The sequence below is a fragment of the Capronia coronata genome, assembly GCF_000585585.1.
Source record: "Capronia coronata CBS 617.96 chromosome Unknown acBCG-supercont1.3, whole genome shotgun sequence".
Taxonomy (NCBI): Eukaryota; Fungi; Ascomycota; class Eurotiomycetes; order Chaetothyriales; family Herpotrichiellaceae; genus Capronia; species Capronia coronata.
The window spans coordinates 413231-434604 of NW_006912895.1; the positions used below are offsets into that span (position 1 = coordinate 413231).

The following is a 21374-nucleotide window of genomic DNA, read 5'->3' on the forward strand; positions in this document are numbered from 1 at the left end:
TCCGTTCGTCTTCCAGATATCGGCGTCGTATACCACTCAAAATCTGTCGTTGCTACGTTGGTACGTCAACAATGTCGGTTGATGTGCCGTGATGTTCTCTGGATGGCACCCAAGAAACAATTGCGACGCAATGACCTGGGTCCGAAGTCGCAGGCCAGGGATGGCTGTTGCTTTATTGAAGTTTTTCAGACTGCGACACTGAAGAAGATCAAGAAGATGAATGATTCAATTGATTAGGTAAAGGCCGTTGCACCCAGAGCTGACCCATATCACCTTCAGACATGTCATCACTATAGCGTCAGAGAGGATTGACGGCGGAGATGTCAACAGATTCGCCTATTCAGCCTCAAGCTCCTCAAAAAGGAGGTGATGCGTTACAGTGCTCAGACAAGCTGGACGTACGTACCGTGACCCTTGAATCAAGTGTGCGAGTTGAGTTCAGATCTGACCAAAATGTCCCCGGCCTGGAGGTAATGGAGCAATAAGAGAGATGCATTTCTCTATCATAACTTCGTTGGGCGGAACATTGGGACAGTGGTCTTGATGCTTTGAACTTCCTCATCCATCGACGTCTTTTTGGAGTACAAGACTTCCTCGTCGTGCAATGGATCGAACTCGATGCTATAAATAGGGTTCTTGTATCCTCAGCCATCGGATGTTACAATGATGGCACTGATTTGGCGCCCACAGATTCTCCGGTACCTCTCACCGTTATGAAGAATACATTGGGACGACAGAGGTCGCTCAATGTGCGAGCATGATTCCTTTTCGTTAACCAACCGTCTTGACTATAACATATCCGTGGATCTGGATACATCGAACACACCAGGAATGGAGATGCATTGGGCCTCTATGCTCCTTAGATACCCATACCTGTAGCGTTGAGCATTCTCGTGAGCAGCCAACCAAGATATCTCTCAAGTCTGGCAAACATACCTGAAAAGAGATCGTGGCTCTTCATATACCAATACCGTTCTCAGCACCTCCTCATACTACAAGAATAAATCCAGAGCTGACTTGCAAGTCCATCAAAGGCAAGCCAACGCCCGGACACTTTCTCCCACCAATGACGGAGAGGACCAGATCGACGGCTAAACAGGTCAAGCCCGCTCTCGCCGTATTTTGTTGCAACTGCAAGACGCCACATACATCAGTCTCCCAGATCGACTTCACATAGATTACGCGAGGCGAGCTTCAGGAAACAGGAACGGACGACACACCGGGCACGAACTGCCCACCAAACAAGAACCCAGTACTCTAGACAAAGGCAGAACAGACCGAGACAGGCTTATCAGGAGTATTGCTCTGACCATGCAGCGTGAAAACTTGTTGGGGATTCCAGAAGACAATCCGGCAACCTGCTAGCCCGGCATTGCCATTGCCACGGATCGCTGCGTGAGTCGATCTTAACCGATATCGCTTGTATACCAAGGGAATGCCTGGGAGGATCCGGTTACGCGAGGTGACCAGTTTGCGGACGGTGTTCCGTGAAGGAGCCATTCGACGAACATCATCATCGCGACGGGCTTCGCTGCCTCTCCAGACTCATGCGCGACAGGTCCACCTTGACCACAATGTGATGCTCGCACGATCGACGGTCTCAGGAGGAGCGCGAGCCTTGTCAACGACAGGTGGTGGACGATATCATCAATCAAACACCCACTACTCCACCACCAGTGGCGTGAACGCGGACTCGAATAGTGAGCCGGTGAAGCACGATGAAGCAGAAGGTGACCGACACCGACACCGTGAGCCAGCAGTTGCAGTTGGCGCACAGGCCGCTAAGCAGCCAGACACAGAACCGAGTCCGCCTCCTCAAGGCAGTCTGAGCATCGTGTTCACCGACATCGTGAAATCGACGGCGATCTGGGAACAGGACGAGACGGCGATGATGCAGGCGATGCAGCTGCACGACCACATGGTGCGCCACCTGACCGAGGCGAACCACGGCTACGAAGTCAAGCAGAACGGCGACGGGTTCATGATCGCCTTCCCGACCGCGACGGCGGCCGTGCAATTCTGCCTCGACGTCCAGGAACAGCTGCTGGACGAGAACTGGCCGCGCGAGATCCTGAAGCTGACGCCGGGCAAGGAGACCAAGGACTCCGACGGCCATTTGCTATTCCGTGGCCTGCAGCTCCGCATGAGCGCCCATTGGGGCCGTCCAGTGTGTAATTGGAACGATGTGATTCAGCGCATGGACTATCTGGGTCCGATGGTCAATCGGGCCGCGCGGTTCATTGAGGCCACTGAGGCAGGGCAGATCGTCGTCTCGGAGGAATTCTTGATCCAGCTTCAGGGAGAGTTGGAAATGGAGGTCAAGTCACCTTCAGATGCTGGACAGGAGGAGCAAACATCGACGCAGCAATCCCAAACTACAGTCACGGATGATTGCAGCAGTGCCGGTGACACAGGGAGGGCCAGCGTCGGCGTCGGCGTCGGCGTCAGCGACAAAGACCAAACCCGAACCGAGAATCGAGACGAGCACGAATCCGTGGACTTGGGCATCCTTCGCTCTAAAAAGGGCCAGCGAAACCTCACGCACCAGCGGTTCGAGGTCCGGCTGCTCGGCGACCACGAGTTCAGAGGCCTCGACGACCCGCAGAAGCTGTATTTCCTCGTCCCTCGCTCGCTCGAGGGCAGAGTCGAACATTGGCAACGGGTTACGCATGTCCCGGGCGTCAAGGGCAATGTCCAAGGCGGAGCTGTCTGATTTTGATGGGAGACAGCAGCGGCACATACAACAGTAGAACAGAATATACGAGGGGGGATACCGGTTGCCACAGAGGATGGTTTACCCAGGGGCCCATTGCGGGCACCTTCATGTCAGGGTTCGCACGAAATGGTGCACAGAAGCAGCAGGTAGGCCACGGCGTCCTTCGGCGCTGAAGAAAAGATGGCTGAAGCCGCAAGAGTGAAGGACGCCGGCATGCTTTGCACAATATGCGGAGAACATAGATACTCCCGTCTCATGTATATGGAGTTACTTCACACGAGGCATGATTTAACAGTTTCGATGGATATACGCAAGAGGAATGAATCACTCTAGCCATGCTGAGAACCTGGTACAACATCATCAAAGTCCCATTTTCCTGGTTGATCTGGCCTTTTGAGCCATTCTAACATTCCAACACCAGACAGTTCCGAACTTGTTCAGTCATGTCGCCGGTTCCTTGTGGAGGGGAGGCCTTTGCCTCTTGACCCAATGAAAGGCTATCACCGCATCGCCTATTCCTCAGCCTCCGACTCCGCCAGTGCCTCTGCAGCAGCATCTTCAGCGGCATCTTCGCCGTCGGCCTCGGTCGTGCCATTGGTCGCAGGAGCCTCATCGCCGTTGACTTCCATGAGATCGACGGTCGCCGGGCCTTTGGTATTGGGGTCCTCCTCGATCTTGATGTACTCATCCCATTCGGGGAATAAATCATCGTCCTCCCCTGGCACGCCGAGCAAGCGACTGACCTTGCCTTTGCCCTGCTTTTCCAGACTCTCTTTCCACTCGTGAACCAGCTGTTGTGTCGTCGAGGGCTTGTATGTCTGGCTGAACAATACAGCCTCACTGATGCGGCCGGTGCGCTTGAGCAAGTCGATGGCGGCCGGGATGTTGCCGGTCGACCACCAACTGGCAAAAGCAACGTTGTTGCTGCCCATCTCTTCGGCCTGTTGCGCGAGTCTGGTCAACCCTGCTTTGTCGCCTGAACTGGTGTACAGCAGAAGCAAGCTGCCAAGATCTTTGGCATTGAGGAAGCACTCCTCGGCCAACTTCACGTCCCAGGCTTCGAGCGCCTTATCTGCCACTGAAGACCATTTGGCTTGCATGTCGGCCTCGCGAGCGAGCTCGAGTGCCACTGCAAGGTTATTCAGACTTAATGCAAGCTCAAAGCGGTGCTCGGGATCGGTCGCGACTTCGAGAGCCAGCTCCTTGTGTCCTTGGGCCTCAAGGAACCTGGCAATTTTGTTCATCTGATCTGCAGGAACTTCAGGTAGTAGTTCCTGGGCGGCCTCTATCTCACCCCGTAATACGAGAGTTTGATAGGAGAGCAAGGCTGTCGACAGTCGATAGCTCACCAGGTTGACGTCTTTGTCGCAGAGATACACACGCTCATCTCTTTGGAGATAGCGGAGGAGGTACATAGGCTGGTCAAACTGTGCAATATGCACAACTTGCTCGCCAAGCATGTAGCTGAGTCGGCTCGTGGTGGTGAACAGAAACGCATCGCCGACCCACTCACCACTTTTGACGGATTCTTGCAAATCGGTGACCACGGAAAATGCAGCCTCGACACCGTCTTCGTCGACTTCCCCGGAGTTGAGGCCTTCGAGGTAAGCTTCTCGATCAAAGCGGAGGACATAAGTTGTATCGGCACACGCAAGTGCGACGAGTTCGCCTGATTCGCTCCAATAAACCTGACGATCGTCAGTAACGCCATGGACGTAGTTTGCATTTGGATTTGGCGCACTTCTCTAGGCTCGACTTCAATCCGTCGGACAAGACTTCCTGATTCCCAGTCGAACATTCCGATTCCGCCCTGACCCTTGACACCTAGCAGGAATCCGCCGCACAGACCTTCAGCCTGAAACCCAACATCGAGGTTTCCGCTCTCCTTGAGTTTCTTGAATAGTTTCACGCTGGTAGCGGACTCGCGGATTGCATAGTCGGTGGGATTCTGATGCGATCCCCTAAACCGATGTTAATGGACTCCCAATCTTGCCAGGGGACGTAGTGGCCTTACCATGCAAAGTCAAGTGCTGCACCAAAAGCTTGATTCCTCCAAGCCAAAGCAGTGTACTAGACATGGTCAACGCCTGTCCCGTTTGATGACCGGATATAATACTCACGATGATGAATTCTCCATCCCCACAAACACTGACGAACCTGCCATTGGGTGAATGCGACAATGTCGTAGGGTATCTATGATAAACGTCAGTTGTGTATCAATCGAGCCTGGGCTAGATGAGCTCACATTTCTGTTGTCCCCATTTCCTTGATGGGCAGGGCAATCGGCGCACCATCTTTGATGCTGGCATCTCCTCCCTTGATGATCGCAGAGACCACTTCGTTATGGCGAGCCCAGACCAACTTGCCGGTGTTGTCCATGGATACTGCCGGCTCTTCTCTGCCCATTTTGACGACAACAGCACCGTCGTCGAAGCCCATGGCGACCCCTTGCTTCCCTCTTTGATAAGCAACGCACCATGCTCTCTCTAGACCGTAGCTCAGAGACTGCTCTAGTCGGTACGTATTGGCATGCCAGATCTTGATGGTCCCATCTTCTGAGCCGGATATAATGACCGGCAACTCGGGATGGTAACAGGCAAAGCTGACGTTGCTAGTATGTCCTTCCAGAGTGGCAATCAGTGCCTTTGTAGTGTAGTCCCAAACCTTGACAGTTTTATCGTCAGATGTGCTGAGCAGGTACGGTTTGTCGTTGTGCGGATAGTAGTCAATGTGATTGACCCCTTTTTCATGGGCTTCGATTGTCTGTTTGGCCGAGGCATTGTCGATACTCCAGATCTTGATGGTTCGGTCCAGGCAAGCCGATGCAAAAATATTGGTGTCTTTGGGGTTCTGGAAGGAATGTCAACCTCAAATCCCGACGGTCTTGGAGCTGGATATGACCTACGATAGACAGTCCCATCACATAGTGCTGGTGTCCCACAAATTCGCGTACACAGCGCCAGTCCTTCTCCCAGTCGAACATTCGGATCGTCATATCATCTGAGGCAGTGAGGACAACGCTGAGCACAGGGTGTACCACGATGGCGCGAATGTAATCAGGGTGTCTGTTTCCGCACAATAAGCCCACTGTTCTAGTCCACCGTGAGATTGCCGTCCACTTACGCCTCGAAAGACTTGACTTTTTCACTGGTATTCCAATTGACAACCCTCAATTGAAAGTCATCGCTACCACATACTATCCAGTTCTTCCTCTCAATGAATCTCCCTGCCCGGACAGGGACGTCGGTAAGCTCAAAGGTTTTGATGATGGCTTGTGTCTCGTAGGACCAGATGTGGGCGTGGCCATTGTACAGCGTCGTGAGGATCTTTTGCAGTCAGTCTTAAGAGTCTTCGTGAAGGAGTCGTTGGCATTACCCATGGTTCGGTACTGCTCATTTGTTAGAAGCTGAGTTGCATTGCGCCAAATAGGGGTGGGCACGCATGGGATACTCACCTGTGGAAGTCAATGCCCTTTACCCGCTCCGAACCTTGGAACGTCAGTAAAGGTCTTCTGGTCAGCATCAGGTCAACTTACGGGCAAAGAGCTGGCGCTTCACGTCCAGACGCATCGTGCAGTCGAATGGTGGGTTTTATTCAATGGGATTCCGACAGTGCGCGCGGCGATGCTTGGTCGTGTGGACTAGGATCTTTGAAGGGGACGGCGACAATAGAGAGGTGCAGAAGAAGAATATTCCATGTCATCAGTTTGTGAGACCTCGTAGGTACCGTGTGGTCATTGAGGCATCAAGTGCATGTGTGGTGTTGACAGATGTCCCCAAATCACAGTGGTTTGCTCGTCCCTGATGCCGCAGTCAAGAAACGCAACATCGCATCGTAGTGCCAGTGGAGGAATTGCGGCCAGATCTGCGCTAAGCCCATTTGTGAGCCAACGCGTACCAGGATACCTAGCACTTCGGTTTCTCTGCCAATATTGAACTGAATGCCAGGCATCTTTATCCCATCTTTGAATTGAGCCGAACAAGATGATGACTGGCTCTTCAGTCGTGCCTTACGCCGGCTCTATGTTGTTCGAGCCAGCAGCTCGACACTCAGTGAATCTGGTCACTGTTACCCGGTCCTATGCGTCCACGCTAATTACATACTCTGTAGTCTGGTCTCCAAGCTTCTGGAGGTTCAGAGCAGCAACAGCGATTCCTCTTTCTTTCCACACATCATTCCACTACTATCTTCCTGCACTGACTCGCTATCGCTGCCCACCTACAAAACTGACAATGGCAGACTCGGAATTGAAACCTACCTTGCACCATTTGAATGTGCGCGCTTCCTAAAATTGAAGGTCTCTGCCTAGCAATGCTTATCAACTCTAGAACTCGCAATCGCAACGTATCCTGTGGCTCCTCGAGGAACTCGACATACCCTACAACCTCTCTCTTCATAAACGCGGCGAGTCAGGTCCGAACAAAGCAAGGGCGCCGCCAGAACTGAAAGAAACACATCCGTTGGGCAAGGCGCCGCAGTTGGAAACAGCCGATGGTAGAGTGGTTGTGGAATCGCTGGTGATTGCAAGATATCTCATCGAGACATACGACAAGTCTGGCAAGTTCCGAGGAGATAGCGCAGCCAACGACTGGATCCGCGACGACGAGCTATGCAATCTCGCCTCTGCCACAATCAGTGCTCCAATGACCCTGGAGCTCGTGTTCAACCTGCTTGTTCAATCCTCTCCGTTCTTCATCCGCCCTTTGGTTTCAGTCATTCACAAGCAAGTCTACAAGGCTTTCACGGGACCCGAGCTGGATCTGTATTTTCAATATTTGAATGACCAGTTGGGGGATCAGGACTATTTCATGGGCACCTCACCAGGGCGCGCCGATTTCATCATCTCATGGCCGGTGGATATGTGCGTACAGAACCAGTTCGTAGACCTCGAGAAATATCCCAAGCTGGCTGTCTGGTCTCGCAGGTGTCAGGACCGCCCGGCGTGGAAGAGGAGCATGGAGAAGGGGAATGGCTATTCACTCCAGTTCAAGCTGTAGGAACCTGGCAGAGTATAAGAAGCTGGAGTCAACTCTTCCACGGTTAACAAGGGCCTCCATGTCTTTTCAATTTCCACTATCGCCCTGATTGTCGTGACGGTGACGAGGTTTGGCCGGCCTTGCTGTGGCTGTGTTGTCAACCATCATCACTGTATAATGGCCATTGCCCCACGGGGGAGAGAGCGAAGATAAATGGGTCATTCAAGGATACTTTCTTCCTTGTCAACATGACGAGGAACAATGACAGCGGGCGGCGAGCAGACGAGATCCGAGGAGATGGATGACGAGCACAATGAATGACCACTGCATGCCGTACTAGTAGTGTTGATAACACGCTTTGTTCTGTTGGTGTTCAACTTCAAGTTCAAGTTGGCCAAGCCCGGAACGTGCGAGATCCGGGAACGTATCCTATGCCTAATATCGCCTAGAGAGCTCGTTTAACCGTCTCAGGAGCCACTTCGCTTACAGCAATTGACCCCATCAGGCGGCCTGCCAGAGCCTAAGGAGTCGTGTTATTGGGCTCCTTAGGCGCTTAGGGCCAAAAGCACCGCCCACTGCATTGGCAGGACTCATGAAGTTGAAGCAGTGGAGGGCCGCCCAAGTCAAGTACAAATCCCATCTCCCACGACATTCGGCTTTCAAGTCCTGCGTGGCGTTTCTATCACTTCTGAAGTCTGAAGTCCAGCCTGAAAGAGATCTTCAAGAATCGTCTGGTTCGCGTTTGTTATTCCATTCTTGCGGAGGGCTTTGACCGTCTGTTTTCGTACAATACGATATTTCGGCCTTGACACCGGCCATCATGTCGTCCAACGCGACACACGCGGCCCACGACTATTGCACCAAAGTCACGCCGCAATGTCCGGTCGAGGCGACCACGTACGGATACTATCCGAATCTAAGCGTCAATTCGTTCTTCATCGCGCTGTTCGGCCTATGCATGTTTCTGCAGCTGGGGATGGGGATCTGGCGGCGGACGTGGACATATATGGCGGTTGTCGTGATAGGCTGCTTCGGGGAGGCCGTGGGCTATATCGGACGAATACTCATGCACAACAATCCGTGGTCGGGGGCAGGCTTCAAGACGCAGATCTGCTGCCTCGTGCTCGCGCCCAGCTTCCTCGCCGCCGGCATCTACGTGACTTTGAAGCACCTCGTCAGCTACTGTGGTGCCGAGAATTCGAGACTGAAGCCGAGACTGTATCCCTGGCTGTTCATCGGCTGTGACTTTGGCTCGATCGTCCTGCAGGCCATTGGAGGAGGTATTGCGGCGGCCGCTGGTGATCACCCCACCGACAGCGGCCGCAAGCTGCTGGACGCCGGCAATGCGTTGATCGTGGCCGGTATCGCGTTCCAAGTTGCGACCATGGCCGTGTGCGGGTTGCTGATGCTGGACTTCTTCATCCGCTTTCAGAGGGCCAGGAAGGCCCGGTCGACCACCTACTCCGAGAGCGAATACGAGAAGAACCAGGGCCTGCAGAAGCCGTCGCGCAACTTCCGCATTTTCTGTTTCGGCATTGCTCTGGCTTTCGTCACCATCTTCATTCGGTGTATCTATCGGTACGTGTTGACGGGGGGTGGCAGGGTGTCTGCGCAATTATGCTGACCAAGGATTGCAATAGTCTCCCCGAGATGGCTGGTGGGTGGGGGAACCCTCTCATGCAGGATGAAACCGAGTTTCTCATCCTGGATGGAATGTAGGTTGCTGTCTCATTTGGAATTCGGGTGTTATGCTGACTTGAAATGCTTCAGGATGGTTGGCATCGCCACCGTGGTCATGACACTGTTGCACCCTGGCTTCTTCTTCGAGCCAATGAGGAAATTCAAGAATTGAGAGGATTTCGTACCGATTTTATTTATGCGTTTGGCATCAACATGCGAGCCTGGAAAGGATTGATTGATTGACCATCAAATGAGAGCGTTTTTGGATGAACTTTTTGGATGTGTGAGAGACAGGGAGTGATAGATATGTCCCAGAAGGCTGCAGAGATAGAGCAAGTGTATGGCATGAACAAGACACATGTACCTACCTAGGTACCCCGCTACCCAACAGGAAATCCGAGTAGTACCGGTAGTAGTACGGGGAAGAGCAAGGTATATAGAGTCAGGTACAAAAGGGTTGTCAGAGGGATGTACCTGACCTTACCTAAAGTTAGCAGACGCTGTTTCTCACCTGACCTGGACATACTTTGGTAGCACATTAGTAGTAGTAGTCCCCACACGTACTAACATGCTTCTGAAACCCGTGTTCTAGTTTTCGGACTAATCGGATATCATGATTTGTAGACAGAACGGTTCCCTCCCGAGCGGTGACGAGGCTGATGAGGCTGACTGTCCGCCGTCTTCCGAGCGAGACAGCTGTTGAAATTTGACACACCTAATCCCTCGAATACTAACTGAAAAAAAATACGAACTGCCGCCAGGCGTATCCGAATTCCGGAAGCTGCAGTGCAAGCAAGGTACCTTGAAGGCGTTCGCGCTGTTGGATTCGATTTGATTTCAGGCTACACTCCCTCCATCTCAGCATGTCCAGGTTTTGTTGTGGCTTGAAGTATCCGAAGACATCATATCTGCCCAATGAATCCGCGTAGGAAAGCCCGAGAGACATCAGTGTCAAATGCCTTCCCGCAGATCGCACACAAAGTCGCATCATGGGTGCAGACAATGCAAGGCCAGAAGAGTCAAGGTCAGCCCCTCTATCCAACTTGCACGTTGACCAGTCCGAGGGGGACTACTCATCCTCTGATCGATCTTCGCGCCATCTGACTCGATTTGCCAGTGCGATGAAACGAGCCCACAATGTCAGCGCTGTGTGAAGAGACAGATTACCTGCTCGTTCCTCGACGAAGGCCCGGAGCGGCTCTCTACTCCATCGGGAAACATTCTGGTCTTTGACAGGAGGATAACCAAAACTCTCGACTATCCGCCTCTCCCAGGTTTAGATTCAGACCCCGATCAGCTGCCTCATGGATCGACTCCCATCTCGAGACCGCAGTCGGGTGTCGTGGCAGGGGAAGAAGGCTCGCTGGGAGGCAAACAGTTCGACTTGTTGGACCTCGAACTAATCCAGCACTACTCGACTCGGACATACATGACCATGTCTTCGAGACTTTCCACCCATGTCGTATGGCGCGACACCATCTTCGCAGAGGCTTTGCGCCACGATTTTCTCCTCCATGGCCTGATGGCCACCTCGGCGCTGCACAAAGCAACCATGCAGCCAAAAACCTCGGACGCATACGCCGAGTATTCGAAAGTGGCGTTGGCCCATCAGAACGCCGCGCTCGCCGGCTATATACCCGCGGTGAGCAAGCCCACCCAAGACAACGGCATTGCGCTCTTTTCGGTTTCCCTCCTCCTCACAGTTTGGGCATTTGCTTCGAAGAGGCTGCCGGAGGGCTTGAACAGTGTCAAGCTAGAGTTTGATCAAGGAGATGGGTCCCCAGGGATCACGTTGCCCCTACACTCGCCCACCGCCGATTTCATTGAGATCATCATGATCCTGAGGGGAATCCACGCTGTGATTCGCGAGACGGACAGCTGGCTCCAAGGCGATATCGAAGAACTGTTACGGTATCCCCGGGATGCTGACCTGCCTCCTCACTCTGCCGACGTGGTGGAAGCCTTTGAGGTGCTTGCCAGAGCCATCGACGATCCCCACCTGACGCCGCTCCTGGAACATGAGGGCTCCAACAGCACGAAATCTCTTTGTCTTGAACAACTGGAACGGCTGCGTACCATCTCTCGCTGCCGCTCTGTGGTCGAATGGGATGGACACATCTTTTCTTGGTTGATCATGGCACCACTGCCATTTATTCATTGCTTGAAGCAAGGCAATCCCATGGCCCTGGCTCTCTTCGCTCACTGGGCCGCCATATTTCAGTGTATGGATCATCACTGGTGGGCTACAGGCTGGGCGTACAGTTTGGTGGCCGAGGTTTCGAGTCTTCTGGACCCTATCTGGGGGCCGTATCTGGACTGGCCTAGAAAACAGGTCGGGCTCGCTTTCCAGGAAGGCGCAACATTTGATGGCCACAGGTGACAGTGACGCGTGCTTCTTTCACGCGAAATCCCACATTGCTCCCCTCAGGGCAAAAGAGTCTTTTGATTCATATACTGATCTCCGAGGGAGGGTTGATGACCCTCTCCTGAGATTGGCACAACTCGGACGATGTTATGCAGTGCCGGAGGAGAGACGATGACAGGCGCTCTTGCTGCACAAGCAGCTCCTTCGGTCCCACAGCACGAGGCTTCTTTCCGCCTGAACCTGGCACACCGATCTGGGGAGTCTCAATGCCTATCAAACCCTGCACTCCATCATTATCGCCCACGAACCAGCTGTATCCTTAGTCCACCGTCCTGAGACTTCACGCACGCAAACCATGCCAATCAGCTTCCAACCTCCGTCGAGCGCGGCCGCTAGCCTTCGAAGTGAACCCTTGCTGAGTCCGCCACGGTCACACAACAGCTCTGAAGATGTTCCATTCAAGGCGGATGATGATGATCGAATCAGCCTCAACATGAAAAAAAGGAAGGGTCACCGACATGGACGCCAGCGACCGTTTCCAGAACCAGCAATCGATTCAAGCAACGGTTCTGGTGGTGCCAAATACCGCAGGCCACGCAGCAGCCGAAAGACAGGCCCTGAGTCCTCGTGCCTCCCTTTTCGAAGAGTTCAGTCCCAGCCATCCATCGCGCCTCGGTCTGTAGTCGGGAGTGTCGAATTGTCCTCGAACCCGAAATCCCGAGCACGACGATGGACAGTTTCTTCCAAGGCGGTTTCAACCCGAGCGCTTGCCACCGTCGTCCCTATCGAGACAGCCGTCTCTAAACGCTCTTCCAAGGGCAAGTCGTCCTCAAGTCCTGCCATGATTACCCTCCGCCGCGCAACGTCAGTTGGAGCTCAGCACCGACTGTCACTAACGTCCTTTCCGCCCCCAACATTCGGCCGTAAGAGCAGCGGCTTTCTGTCGACCATCCTCAACACAATCACGACCCGACACTCTGACGCTGCTGCTGCGGCTTCGGAGACGAGCGAGCGACCAGGCACACCGAAATCCGCCTCCATCAGCAACAGCAGCAGCGAGGTGCGCCCGAGTACGAGTACTATTGCCCCCCCAGTTCGCACTGAAGTGGTCACTGTAGAACCACAGCTCTCGTTTCCAGGGCAGGCTTTTACTACGCAGACAGTTCGTCGGTGCTCTACCAGGTACATCTCAGACGACGGAATGCATGAGATCATCTGGGACCCGAACTCATCGACTACCACCTCTGAGGGCGCGGCTCCGACTCCGCAGAGTAGAGAATGGGCACTAGCCAGCCGCGATCACGGTGAGACAGAAAGCCTGGAAAGGCGGCTCTCCAGAGTTCTCATGCAGTCCCGAAGAGCTTCCGTACAGGGGGAAGCAAGCCGTCGAGGATCTTACTGGCCGGGCTCTGAGATGAGATATGCGCAGGGGTTGTTTGATCTGCTTGATAGTCCCAAACTCGCCAGGCTTGCACAAGAAACGGCATTTCGAAGTCTACCTCGTTCCAAAGGTTCGAGGATGACCCTGGCTCCGGTCACGGCGGAAATGAATATCACTCAACAGATGGTGATCGATCCACAGGGGCCGCAAGCAGAAGACGGGGGCGTGGAGTTCTTCCCTCCTCTCCGCAGTCGGTCGAACACGACTGGAAGCCGGGAACTGCATGATACTTTCCCTGGATGGCATGCGCAGGGAGGGGAGGCGTCTGAGCACCCGGGCATGGCCGTCCAGGACAGCTCAGACGACAAGACAGGCTGGAGCTGGGGCAGAAGAAGGAGCAGCTACGGCGGAATGATTGGACTCGGCAGGCATGCGAAGCGAAGGAGTATCTCGGCTGGTCCGCAACTTTGCAAGACGACGATCGAAGAAGGCATCGGTGCTGTCGAAGGAAGCCAATACAGATTCCATGAAAGTGAGCTGGCTGATGATGACACTGTACCGCTCCTGGGTGCCACTTGATGAGTTGGAGCCTTCAGGCTTCATGAAGCTGGCTCCGGCGCGACTCGAACGCATGGAACCAGCGTGGACCAGCGTGGCCACGGCCAGTGTTGGCACCTCCTAGACGACCCTATAGCAACGGAATATCATTTTGGCTGTATGTGTCAGGTGGCGCCTCAATCAGCCTGATCAGCCATATATCACAGTACATAAGGTATCTACAGAGTATGTATCCATACAAACTAATGCTAGCGACTCGAGAAGGCCGCCTTTGCCGAAGTGAAAGTGGGAACCGCGGCGGTCTTTTCCTTTTTGGCTCCGGAGCCTTGTACAGAGTACTCAGTAGGGTCTCTGAAGTAGTACTACGTAGGTACCTGTAGTAATTGTCTATGCCGGCGCACCCTAGATTGCTAGCCGCAGCTTCGATCTCCGGCGATCTGGCCGGTGTTCGGGAGGCCAACAAGATTGGATGAAACACATCACCCGAGAAAGGAGGCAAAAGAAGAGCTCGAAGATAAGGGAAGCTCTTATCAAGAATCACGGCGATTGTGCGGGCCAGAATGATGATAACAGACGTGGAATGATCGCCGTAATATTGTATCAATGGCGCTATCTGCGTACTCCTTCTTCGAGATAGTCCGCACCGGAACAGGGCATTCTTCTTTCTTCCTGGCGAGTTCGCCTATACTAGAGTCCTACTAAGAGTACGGGTATACGGGAGTTACTGGGCCACTTCGACAACGAGAAATCTCCGCCCCATCAGACATTGTGCATCTACGCTCCATTGCGGTGACACACAATAATATAATATATCTCTGTATATACTACCAGTACCTAGAAGATTGAATCTCAATGTTTTAGGTACAGAGCCGCGGCGGTCCGAGGAATGATATAGGATTTTACAGTACTAAGTAGTAAAAGGTAGTGTGATGGTGATCCGCAGCTGCATCTTTCTCCATCTTTATCACCGTCTCCGACACTGCGTCTCGTGGATCGTTTGGTGGTTGGAGCTAGCTAGCCATTCCGATGGGGACAGGGTCTCGAACAACTTCTTCCCTCGGGATAGGGCTTCGCCGAACACAGTCTCCGTGCGTTAGATGCCGAAGAGGAAGACCCAAGTACGTGACTCGGTACCTATGGATTAGGATTAGGACAAATGGGCGGTTATCTATCATGATAATGATGAGAATGGTGATGATGATGATTGTAGCAGAGTAGAAGAGGTGGGAAACGGATTGCCGAAGGAGGAGAACAACTAATCAGTTGATGATGGATAGAGTATATGCGCAGCAGTGGGTGGTGATGATACACAGTATCAGTTGGTTGTTGGATATGTGTCGGGACCTGGTAAAAGCGTGCCTGCGAGCATAAAAAGATATGATGAGGCGTTCAAGAGATAGCAGTGGAATGTTATCCCCACCGAACTCCATCCCTATCAGATAGGACCTTAGGAGTAGGTACCTACCTAATACTCGCTGGTCACCTCATTCTGACTCTCTGTCACGTAGGCGCGCCCAGATCCCGATCAAGTTTCATTACAGCACACACATCAGACTCGGAGTGGTCAGTGGTAGTAGCTAGGTGGTAGACAGTCAGTCAGTCATGTAGTCTCTTGCATACCTAAGCTATCTCCCCAAAACCGACGGTCACATCTGCGACTCCTGGACTGGCCTGTAAGACTGTGGATAGATTGTCCGAAGAACTTCCAGGTAGAACTGAACGAATCAAGGGATTCAATTATTACATCTTGAACCCTGGAATCGGTCGGTATACCGGACGGTGGCATATCCAAGAACCAAAGACCCTTGTTTCCGCTTTCTCATTAGCTACGGACCCGGACACTGCATCGCTGGCATCGCTGGGGCCCTAAGCTTCAGGGCCCGAAACCCTCCACTAGCAAGCACGGCTCTGTCCAAAGTACCACCCTCAACCAAACGATCACTCGGGGGGCGCCACCCGAGAGCACAGTCGGCGCACAATCATCACTGCATCACACTGGCACTCCTAGGGTTCCTCCGACTCCCTATCATAGGCATTCCCCATCCAGCTACTACTAGTATTGCCCAAGGGCACATATCATCAGGCACGCGGCCCCATCCCCCGAGCTTCTAACCTCTTAAACCTCTAACCTCGACCCTCCAGGCCTAAGGGCCCGTCGCCGTCATTCCGGCTGAGTTGGCAACACTGATAGCCTCTAGCCTCTAGCCTCTAGCCTCAGCCCTTGGACTGCGCAGTGCCCGAACTCTGCCTTCCGAAGCCTGTGCGAACCTGCCTCCGCCTGAGCCTAATACCGGCACCCTACCTGCTCCAGACTCATTCATTACTCAGTCTCAGTCAAGTCCGACCTTCTTACTCCTTGGACTACTTTGCTCTTCTCGTACTACTGCGACAACTTCCCTTGAGTTTCATATCTATCCTTGTGCAACTTTGTCAACTACCATTGCAATCTCAATATAACCACATATACCTACCTCTACGTGGGGTCCTGGTCGCGCTGCACCTCTGCCAAACCGCCGAACCCACACCACGGTTCCCAGACCTTGAAGCAGTGCGCTTAACGACCTCCCATATTCATATATGCAAAGGGAGAGCCTGATTTTGTTGACCAGCTTCTTCTCAGCGGCCGGTCTGGCTCCGGTGCTTCAAATCGACCGGTCAAAATGATCAGGTCATGACACTCAACCCTCCGGCCGAACCGCGGCCTCCTCCACCACGACGGCCTCCCGAAGTCCATCGGCCTTCTTTCGATCGCTCCTCGACCAAAGTCATTCCTCCGCATGATAGAAGAGTCCTGGGTCTACAGAGGCACATTGTACAGCCTGGAGATGACCGTCCTGCGAAAAGGCGCAAGGTCGAAGGAGATGGGTTCACCGGCCAAACATCCAGCACCGGTGATGGGTCCCCAACATCCCAAAGCCCCGAGTTGGCGCCCACTACAAAGGGGTACAATCTGCGCTTGCTCAAACCATCGACATTGGACCTCGGCGGGCCCCGGAGAGACGACCAGACTGAGGAGGCGAAATGCGTGGACGCCGAACTGCCCGACCTCCCAACACGTCCATGGCACCACGCGCAGTCGTCCAAGGTCACCGAAGACCCCAAGCCAACTCACCGGCTACGCGTGAAGATCCCCGTTCCAACGACGCCTGACTCGCTGCAAATTCCTTCATCGGCGCCCTACATTGTCCCTAAGAAGCCCGCCGGCTTCTTCCCGTGGACAGGCAAACATCCTGAGGATGTCCTCAACGATGTCAATGTCAAGCAAGGGTTCTTCGATAAGCCGCCAAACCCACTAGACAAGGAGTTGAATACTGCACGGGTTCCGCTCTACAACGCATTGAAACATAAGTCCGGCGTTGAGAATCTATCCATATTGTTCTCCCTCATCCTAGATCAGAAGAATCAGCATGGCCTGATCAGCTCAGCCTCCACTTTCAGACCGCCACCTCGAGTCACGTTGACTGAGGCCAAACGGAAATCTTGGATCGCAGACTTGGCCAACGCCGAGGTTCCGCTTCGGAGACTGAGTCGGACCATTCCACAGGGTATAAGAGGGCAGGTACTTCTGGACCTGTGTTTGCGAAGTTGTGTGCCTTTGAACCGTGCAATCTGGTTCGTGAAATGTGTCTGCGCCAACGAGATCCGGACGTTGAAAAGAAAAGGAACCACTCCTGCCGTCGCCGTCGGCGCCGAAAGCAAGTGGCTTCGTGAATGGACCGTAAGTGTCGAACAATTTATAGAGGCGCATCTGGGACGGGCCAAGCAGCAGGACTGGCGGGCAGAGATGCAATATGCCCTTCGTTTGACCACGCGCCTCTACATGGAGAATTTGCTGGACCGGGATCACTATTTGGACTGGATAGTGCGTTCGTTCCACACCACGGACCTACCCCATGTTCCTTTTTGGCTCATGGTCATCCACATTTTGAAAGACGATCTAAGTCACTATCGCCGAAGGGGGAAAAGGCTTGCAGAGGTCTTGATTGAGAAATTCCGGCTCGCGAGCAGATACACTGATCAAAGCACATCTTCGGTCCGGCAAAAGCTCTACCACATGATCAGGTGGCTACTCCTGTCCCGTCCGATGAATTTTGTTATGCCGGAGACGTGGCCAGAAGTCGTCGAATCTGTCCGGACGTGCCTTGACAACAGTGTTCAGCAGGAGCGCTACATTCTGGATCAGCTCAATCGTGTCAATGCAAGGGCTATGGGCCATAACAAGGAAGCTTTCACCGCGCAGCGCACTGCTCATCAAGTGATTGTGGAAATCTTGGATGCTGCACAAGCTCCATATGACCTTCCCAGGCTTGCAGAAAATCTCGACGCAGCATGTGCTGACTCTCCTCTGCTAATTTCCACTTGCCTTGAGTGGGCATGTACACGTTTCCGACAGTCCAAGGCACGCCCTTATCTATTCGCCCGCTTGGCCAGACGTTGGCAGCGCGCAGGGCACGACGTTGACAACATCATCTTGAATTATTTCTCGTCCTGCAGGAATGGGGACACTACCGCCGAGTGCAATGCCTTGCAACACCTGGCCGCCCATCTTTCGCGATCCGGTCTGTTCCCTCTGAGCAAATACATGCAATGGCTCATGGTCCGAGGGCTTCCAAAAAGGGGGGAGATGGAAACGTTATCGCACTCTATTCGACGTGGTGCAGGACCTCGTACCCTTGGAGTGGATGCAGCCTCTAGCCAGCTGTTGCTTCATGTGTCTTTGCACAATGTTGAGCCACATGTCATCAACCTGCGAAGCTCCATTTTGCGTGGCTGCGGTTTCGATCCCGAGGTGGAAGACGATATCTTCCAGGACAGTATCCACTTTATCGAGCAAAAGCTGAGAAATCTAGGCTACAGACCGCCCTCCTCGCATTCAAGTGAACGCGAACCTGCTTTCGGATTTCTGCCATGGACCATCAAGTCCCGTCTCGCCATGTGGTTGCGAAGGAGCGTTGCTGAGACGGCGAGAGTGAGTATGGGTGCGCCTGGCGCCCCCATCGGTGTCCCGCTTCTTGATTCTCGAATCTTCAATGTTGAGCAGTTCGCCTTTATTTGCAACATCCTCGAGTGTATGGAGGATGTGGCCGTGCTGGCCGATGTCATAGGGATTTTATGCGGCTCACAAGACGACCACCTGGTCGCATCTCTCGTTGCAACAATTCAGTTTCATGCCGATACCTTCTCCGCCATCGGTGCACTGGAGGTGCTGCAAAGGCGGATATGCCAGATTTACATGAGTTGGCGTAACATCAGGCCAACAATGCCGCTTCTGACGTCAACTCTGCTAGATCTATGCACCACTTACCCAGTGACAGCGCCATCAACCAGACTCTTGCAGCAGGACTTCGTTAGAGGCGATCGGGGACGCGCGGTCGCCGCCTGTTCGCCCTACAGTGATGGTATCGCCGAATCCCTGCAACAGGCTGGGGCGACATTTGTCGAGGACTTTGAGGCTATCCTACAATCCGAACCCAACATGAACGAACAAACCATGAACGGACTCTTTGCGGTTCTGGCGGATCGCATCGAAAAGCAGCAAAAGTTTGACCACGACACTGAAACGGTGGTCTCATTCTGCCAGCTGCTGAGCCGGTTGCGATTATGCCGAAAAGGTCAGGGGGATTTCCTGCTCCATAGATGGATAACACGACTCGTGCCGTCTGTCGATGCCAAGTATGGGTCTTTGTTGCTTCAAAGCCTCATTGGCACTGGTTGCATGACCTTCGCTGGCGTATTCGGGGCAGACGCCGTCTCCAATGCAAAACTACGCAGAAGTTCCGCCGTCCGGCTCCTTCTGGAGCACATCAACGCACCTCCACAGAATTTGTTGGCTGATCTCATCTTCTACCGAACCCGGAGCCGATGGTTCGAGTACGTCCGACGGGAGGCCAGGGCTGCGTTGGAGTTGCTTTGCGACCTGGGCCTAGAGTCGGCGTTACATTCGATGCAGGAGATTTTGCTGGCCTGCCTCGTCAAAGATGACACTATCAGATCGTCGCCTATGTCTGATTCCGCTCAACAATGGCTGCTCAAGGCACTTGACCGTTTACTCTCCCGTCAAGGTGATTTAAGTGGCAGTGGAGACATCAAAACGCTTGTCAGCTCCATCAACTTCTTCTCTCACCAATTTGTTCAATTGAGCTTCTGGCTTACTTCACGATCTCGGCTGGAGAACGGCGTATCCCCGGACGAAGATGAACTTGTGAGGGTCCTCTCCGAAGTGATTGAACAGATGCTTCAAAATCCCGCTGGCAACAAGGAAGCCACCATGTGGTTTGCGAAGCTGCTCGAAGCGGTCGAGGTCGATGTCGGAAACCGACTTCGTCATCAGGTTGAGAACGAGTTTTTGGACGCCTTGCCTAAGTTTCAATTCAACAAGGGGACCAGCCCAGTGACGGCCATGTTCTCCAGCGACGTCCACCACCTCTCATCGATCATGGAACGAGCCTATCTCCTCTGCACCGAGTCCACCAGTCCGACCCCGGGTTTCATGGTTCAACTAATTGATAAGCTTTCCCAACATCTCAAAGCTTTGGGAGGCAATCCTTCAGCGGTGAGCGTGCCAGCCTCGACGGGACTTTCTGGATCCCCCATGAATATGACCCATCCCCAGACGATGTCTGTGACGTCGAGCCCGGCAGCAACCAATTCCGAAGGCGGACATGGCGTGACCCCGGGATTGATCCTGGGTTATCTCAGCCACATACTTGAGATGATCTGTCTGCAACGCCGGGCACTTGCTACTGCGGGGCACACCGGGACCAATCTCAAACAAGCGCAGACTGAAGAGGTACAGCTTCTAGTGCGCCTAGCGTTGATTGCGACTCACCCTGCCATGACTTCGGCGCCGACAAGCTTGCTCAGCAAGGAAGATCAGCAGAAGGCGAAGGAAGTCCGGGACTTTACATTGGATGTCATTGCAACCATTGTCGACGATGTCAGCGATGAGGCGAGGATGATGAGTGCCAAATTTCTCAAAGACAAGCTACAGGACGGGCGGATGAAATATTTGTTCGGCAGTATCAACGTGATGGGATCCGCGCAAGTACGCGATTTGGGCCAGGGACTGCAAATGGTCAAGGAAGGAAAGGGCGTGCTAGGAGATTGGCGGCCTCGAGTATGGGAGGTCTTGGACAATGGCAGCGGGAAAGAAAGCGAGGCGCCTCTTGGCTTGGGACTTTTTGGAGCCCGGCATACTACATGATGGCGGCGCCAACCCAGCCGGGCGAGCGCCGGAGGATAGGGGGACTGCCTCAGGGAGTGTCTGGCGTGGGTGATCCGGCGGTATTGGAGAGATATCTGCATGGAGGACACCATATTACGATGCTTACGATGCTGTGATAACGAGGTGTCGGGAACGCATTTGTTGATGTGATTTCTTGAGAGGATTTGACATTTCGGCGGACTGATTAGACACGACAGCGTCGCTCCTCTGTTGGATATGGAGTGGCTACATATGAGTAGAAATGGTACACATTATACGGTATGAAAAGAAGGCCAGCGAGTCTGAATCTCTATGGTGTATACCATGGCCAGCGGAGGTGTGGAAGCCTCGTGACGGTGCGTTTACTTCACAGTTGGTATGGCTGGATGACGTCTCGTCACTACTACTACTACTACTACTACTACTACTACTACTACTACTACTACTACTACTACTACTACTACTACTACTACTACTACTACTACTACTACTAC

At 53.4% G+C, this 21374-nt stretch overlaps 7 protein-coding genes across 7 annotated transcripts; 6 read left to right on the forward strand and 1 right to left on the reverse strand.

Annotated features, from left to right (window-relative positions):
* Positions 1-1435: 1435 nt before the first annotated feature.
* A1O1_03440 (uncharacterized protein) lies at positions 1436-2713 on the forward strand (the record flags this gene model as incomplete). The annotated part of the gene is made up of 1 exon (XM_007724345.1): positions 1436-2713. The coding sequence occupies one exon, from the start codon at positions 1436-1438 to the stop codon at positions 2711-2713; it is 1278 nt and encodes a 425-aa protein (XP_007722535.1).
* A 515-nt stretch (positions 2714-3228) lies between these two features.
* A1O1_03441 (uncharacterized protein) lies at positions 3229-6285 on the reverse strand (the record flags this gene model as incomplete). The annotated part of the gene is made up of 10 exons (XM_007724346.1): positions 3229-4404; positions 4458-4677; positions 4731-4786; positions 4837-4909; positions 4962-5566; positions 5622-5781; positions 5840-6042; positions 6092-6104; positions 6171-6204; positions 6252-6285. 10 exons carry the CDS (start codon positions 6283-6285, stop codon positions 3229-3231), a joined length of 2574 nt encoding a protein of 857 aa, XP_007722536.1.
* A 663-nt stretch (positions 6286-6948) lies between these two features.
* A1O1_03442 (uncharacterized protein) lies at positions 6949-7713 on the forward strand (the record flags this gene model as incomplete). The annotated part of the gene is made up of 2 exons (XM_007724347.1): positions 6949-6990; positions 7045-7713. The coding sequence occupies 2 exons, from the start codon at positions 6949-6951 to the stop codon at positions 7711-7713; spliced, it is 711 nt and encodes a 236-aa protein (XP_007722537.1).
* A 799-nt stretch (positions 7714-8512) lies between these two features.
* Positions 8513-9544, forward strand: A1O1_03443 (uncharacterized protein; the record flags this gene model as incomplete). Its single annotated transcript, XM_007724348.1, has 3 exons — positions 8513-9270; positions 9333-9407; positions 9463-9544. 3 exons carry the CDS (start codon positions 8513-8515, stop codon positions 9542-9544), a joined length of 915 nt encoding a protein of 304 aa, XP_007722538.1.
* Positions 9545-10361: 817 nt separating this feature from the next.
* Positions 10362-11752, forward strand: A1O1_03444 (uncharacterized protein; the record flags this gene model as incomplete). The annotated part of the gene is made up of 2 exons (XM_007724349.1): positions 10362-10421; positions 10490-11752. 2 exons carry the CDS (start codon positions 10362-10364, stop codon positions 11750-11752), a joined length of 1323 nt encoding a protein of 440 aa, XP_007722539.1.
* Positions 11753-12092: 340 nt separating this feature from the next.
* On the forward strand, positions 12093-13697 carry A1O1_03445 (uncharacterized protein; the record flags this gene model as incomplete). The annotated part of the gene is made up of 1 exon (XM_007724350.1): positions 12093-13697. One exon carries the CDS (start codon positions 12093-12095, stop codon positions 13695-13697), a length of 1605 nt encoding a protein of 534 aa, XP_007722540.1.
* Positions 13698-16347: 2650 nt separating this feature from the next.
* On the forward strand, positions 16348-20880 carry A1O1_03446 (uncharacterized protein; the record flags this gene model as incomplete). The annotated part of the gene is made up of 1 exon (XM_007724351.1): positions 16348-20880. One exon carries the CDS (start codon positions 16348-16350, stop codon positions 20878-20880), a length of 4533 nt encoding a protein of 1510 aa, XP_007722541.1.
* Between the last annotated feature and the right edge of the window lie 494 nt (positions 20881-21374).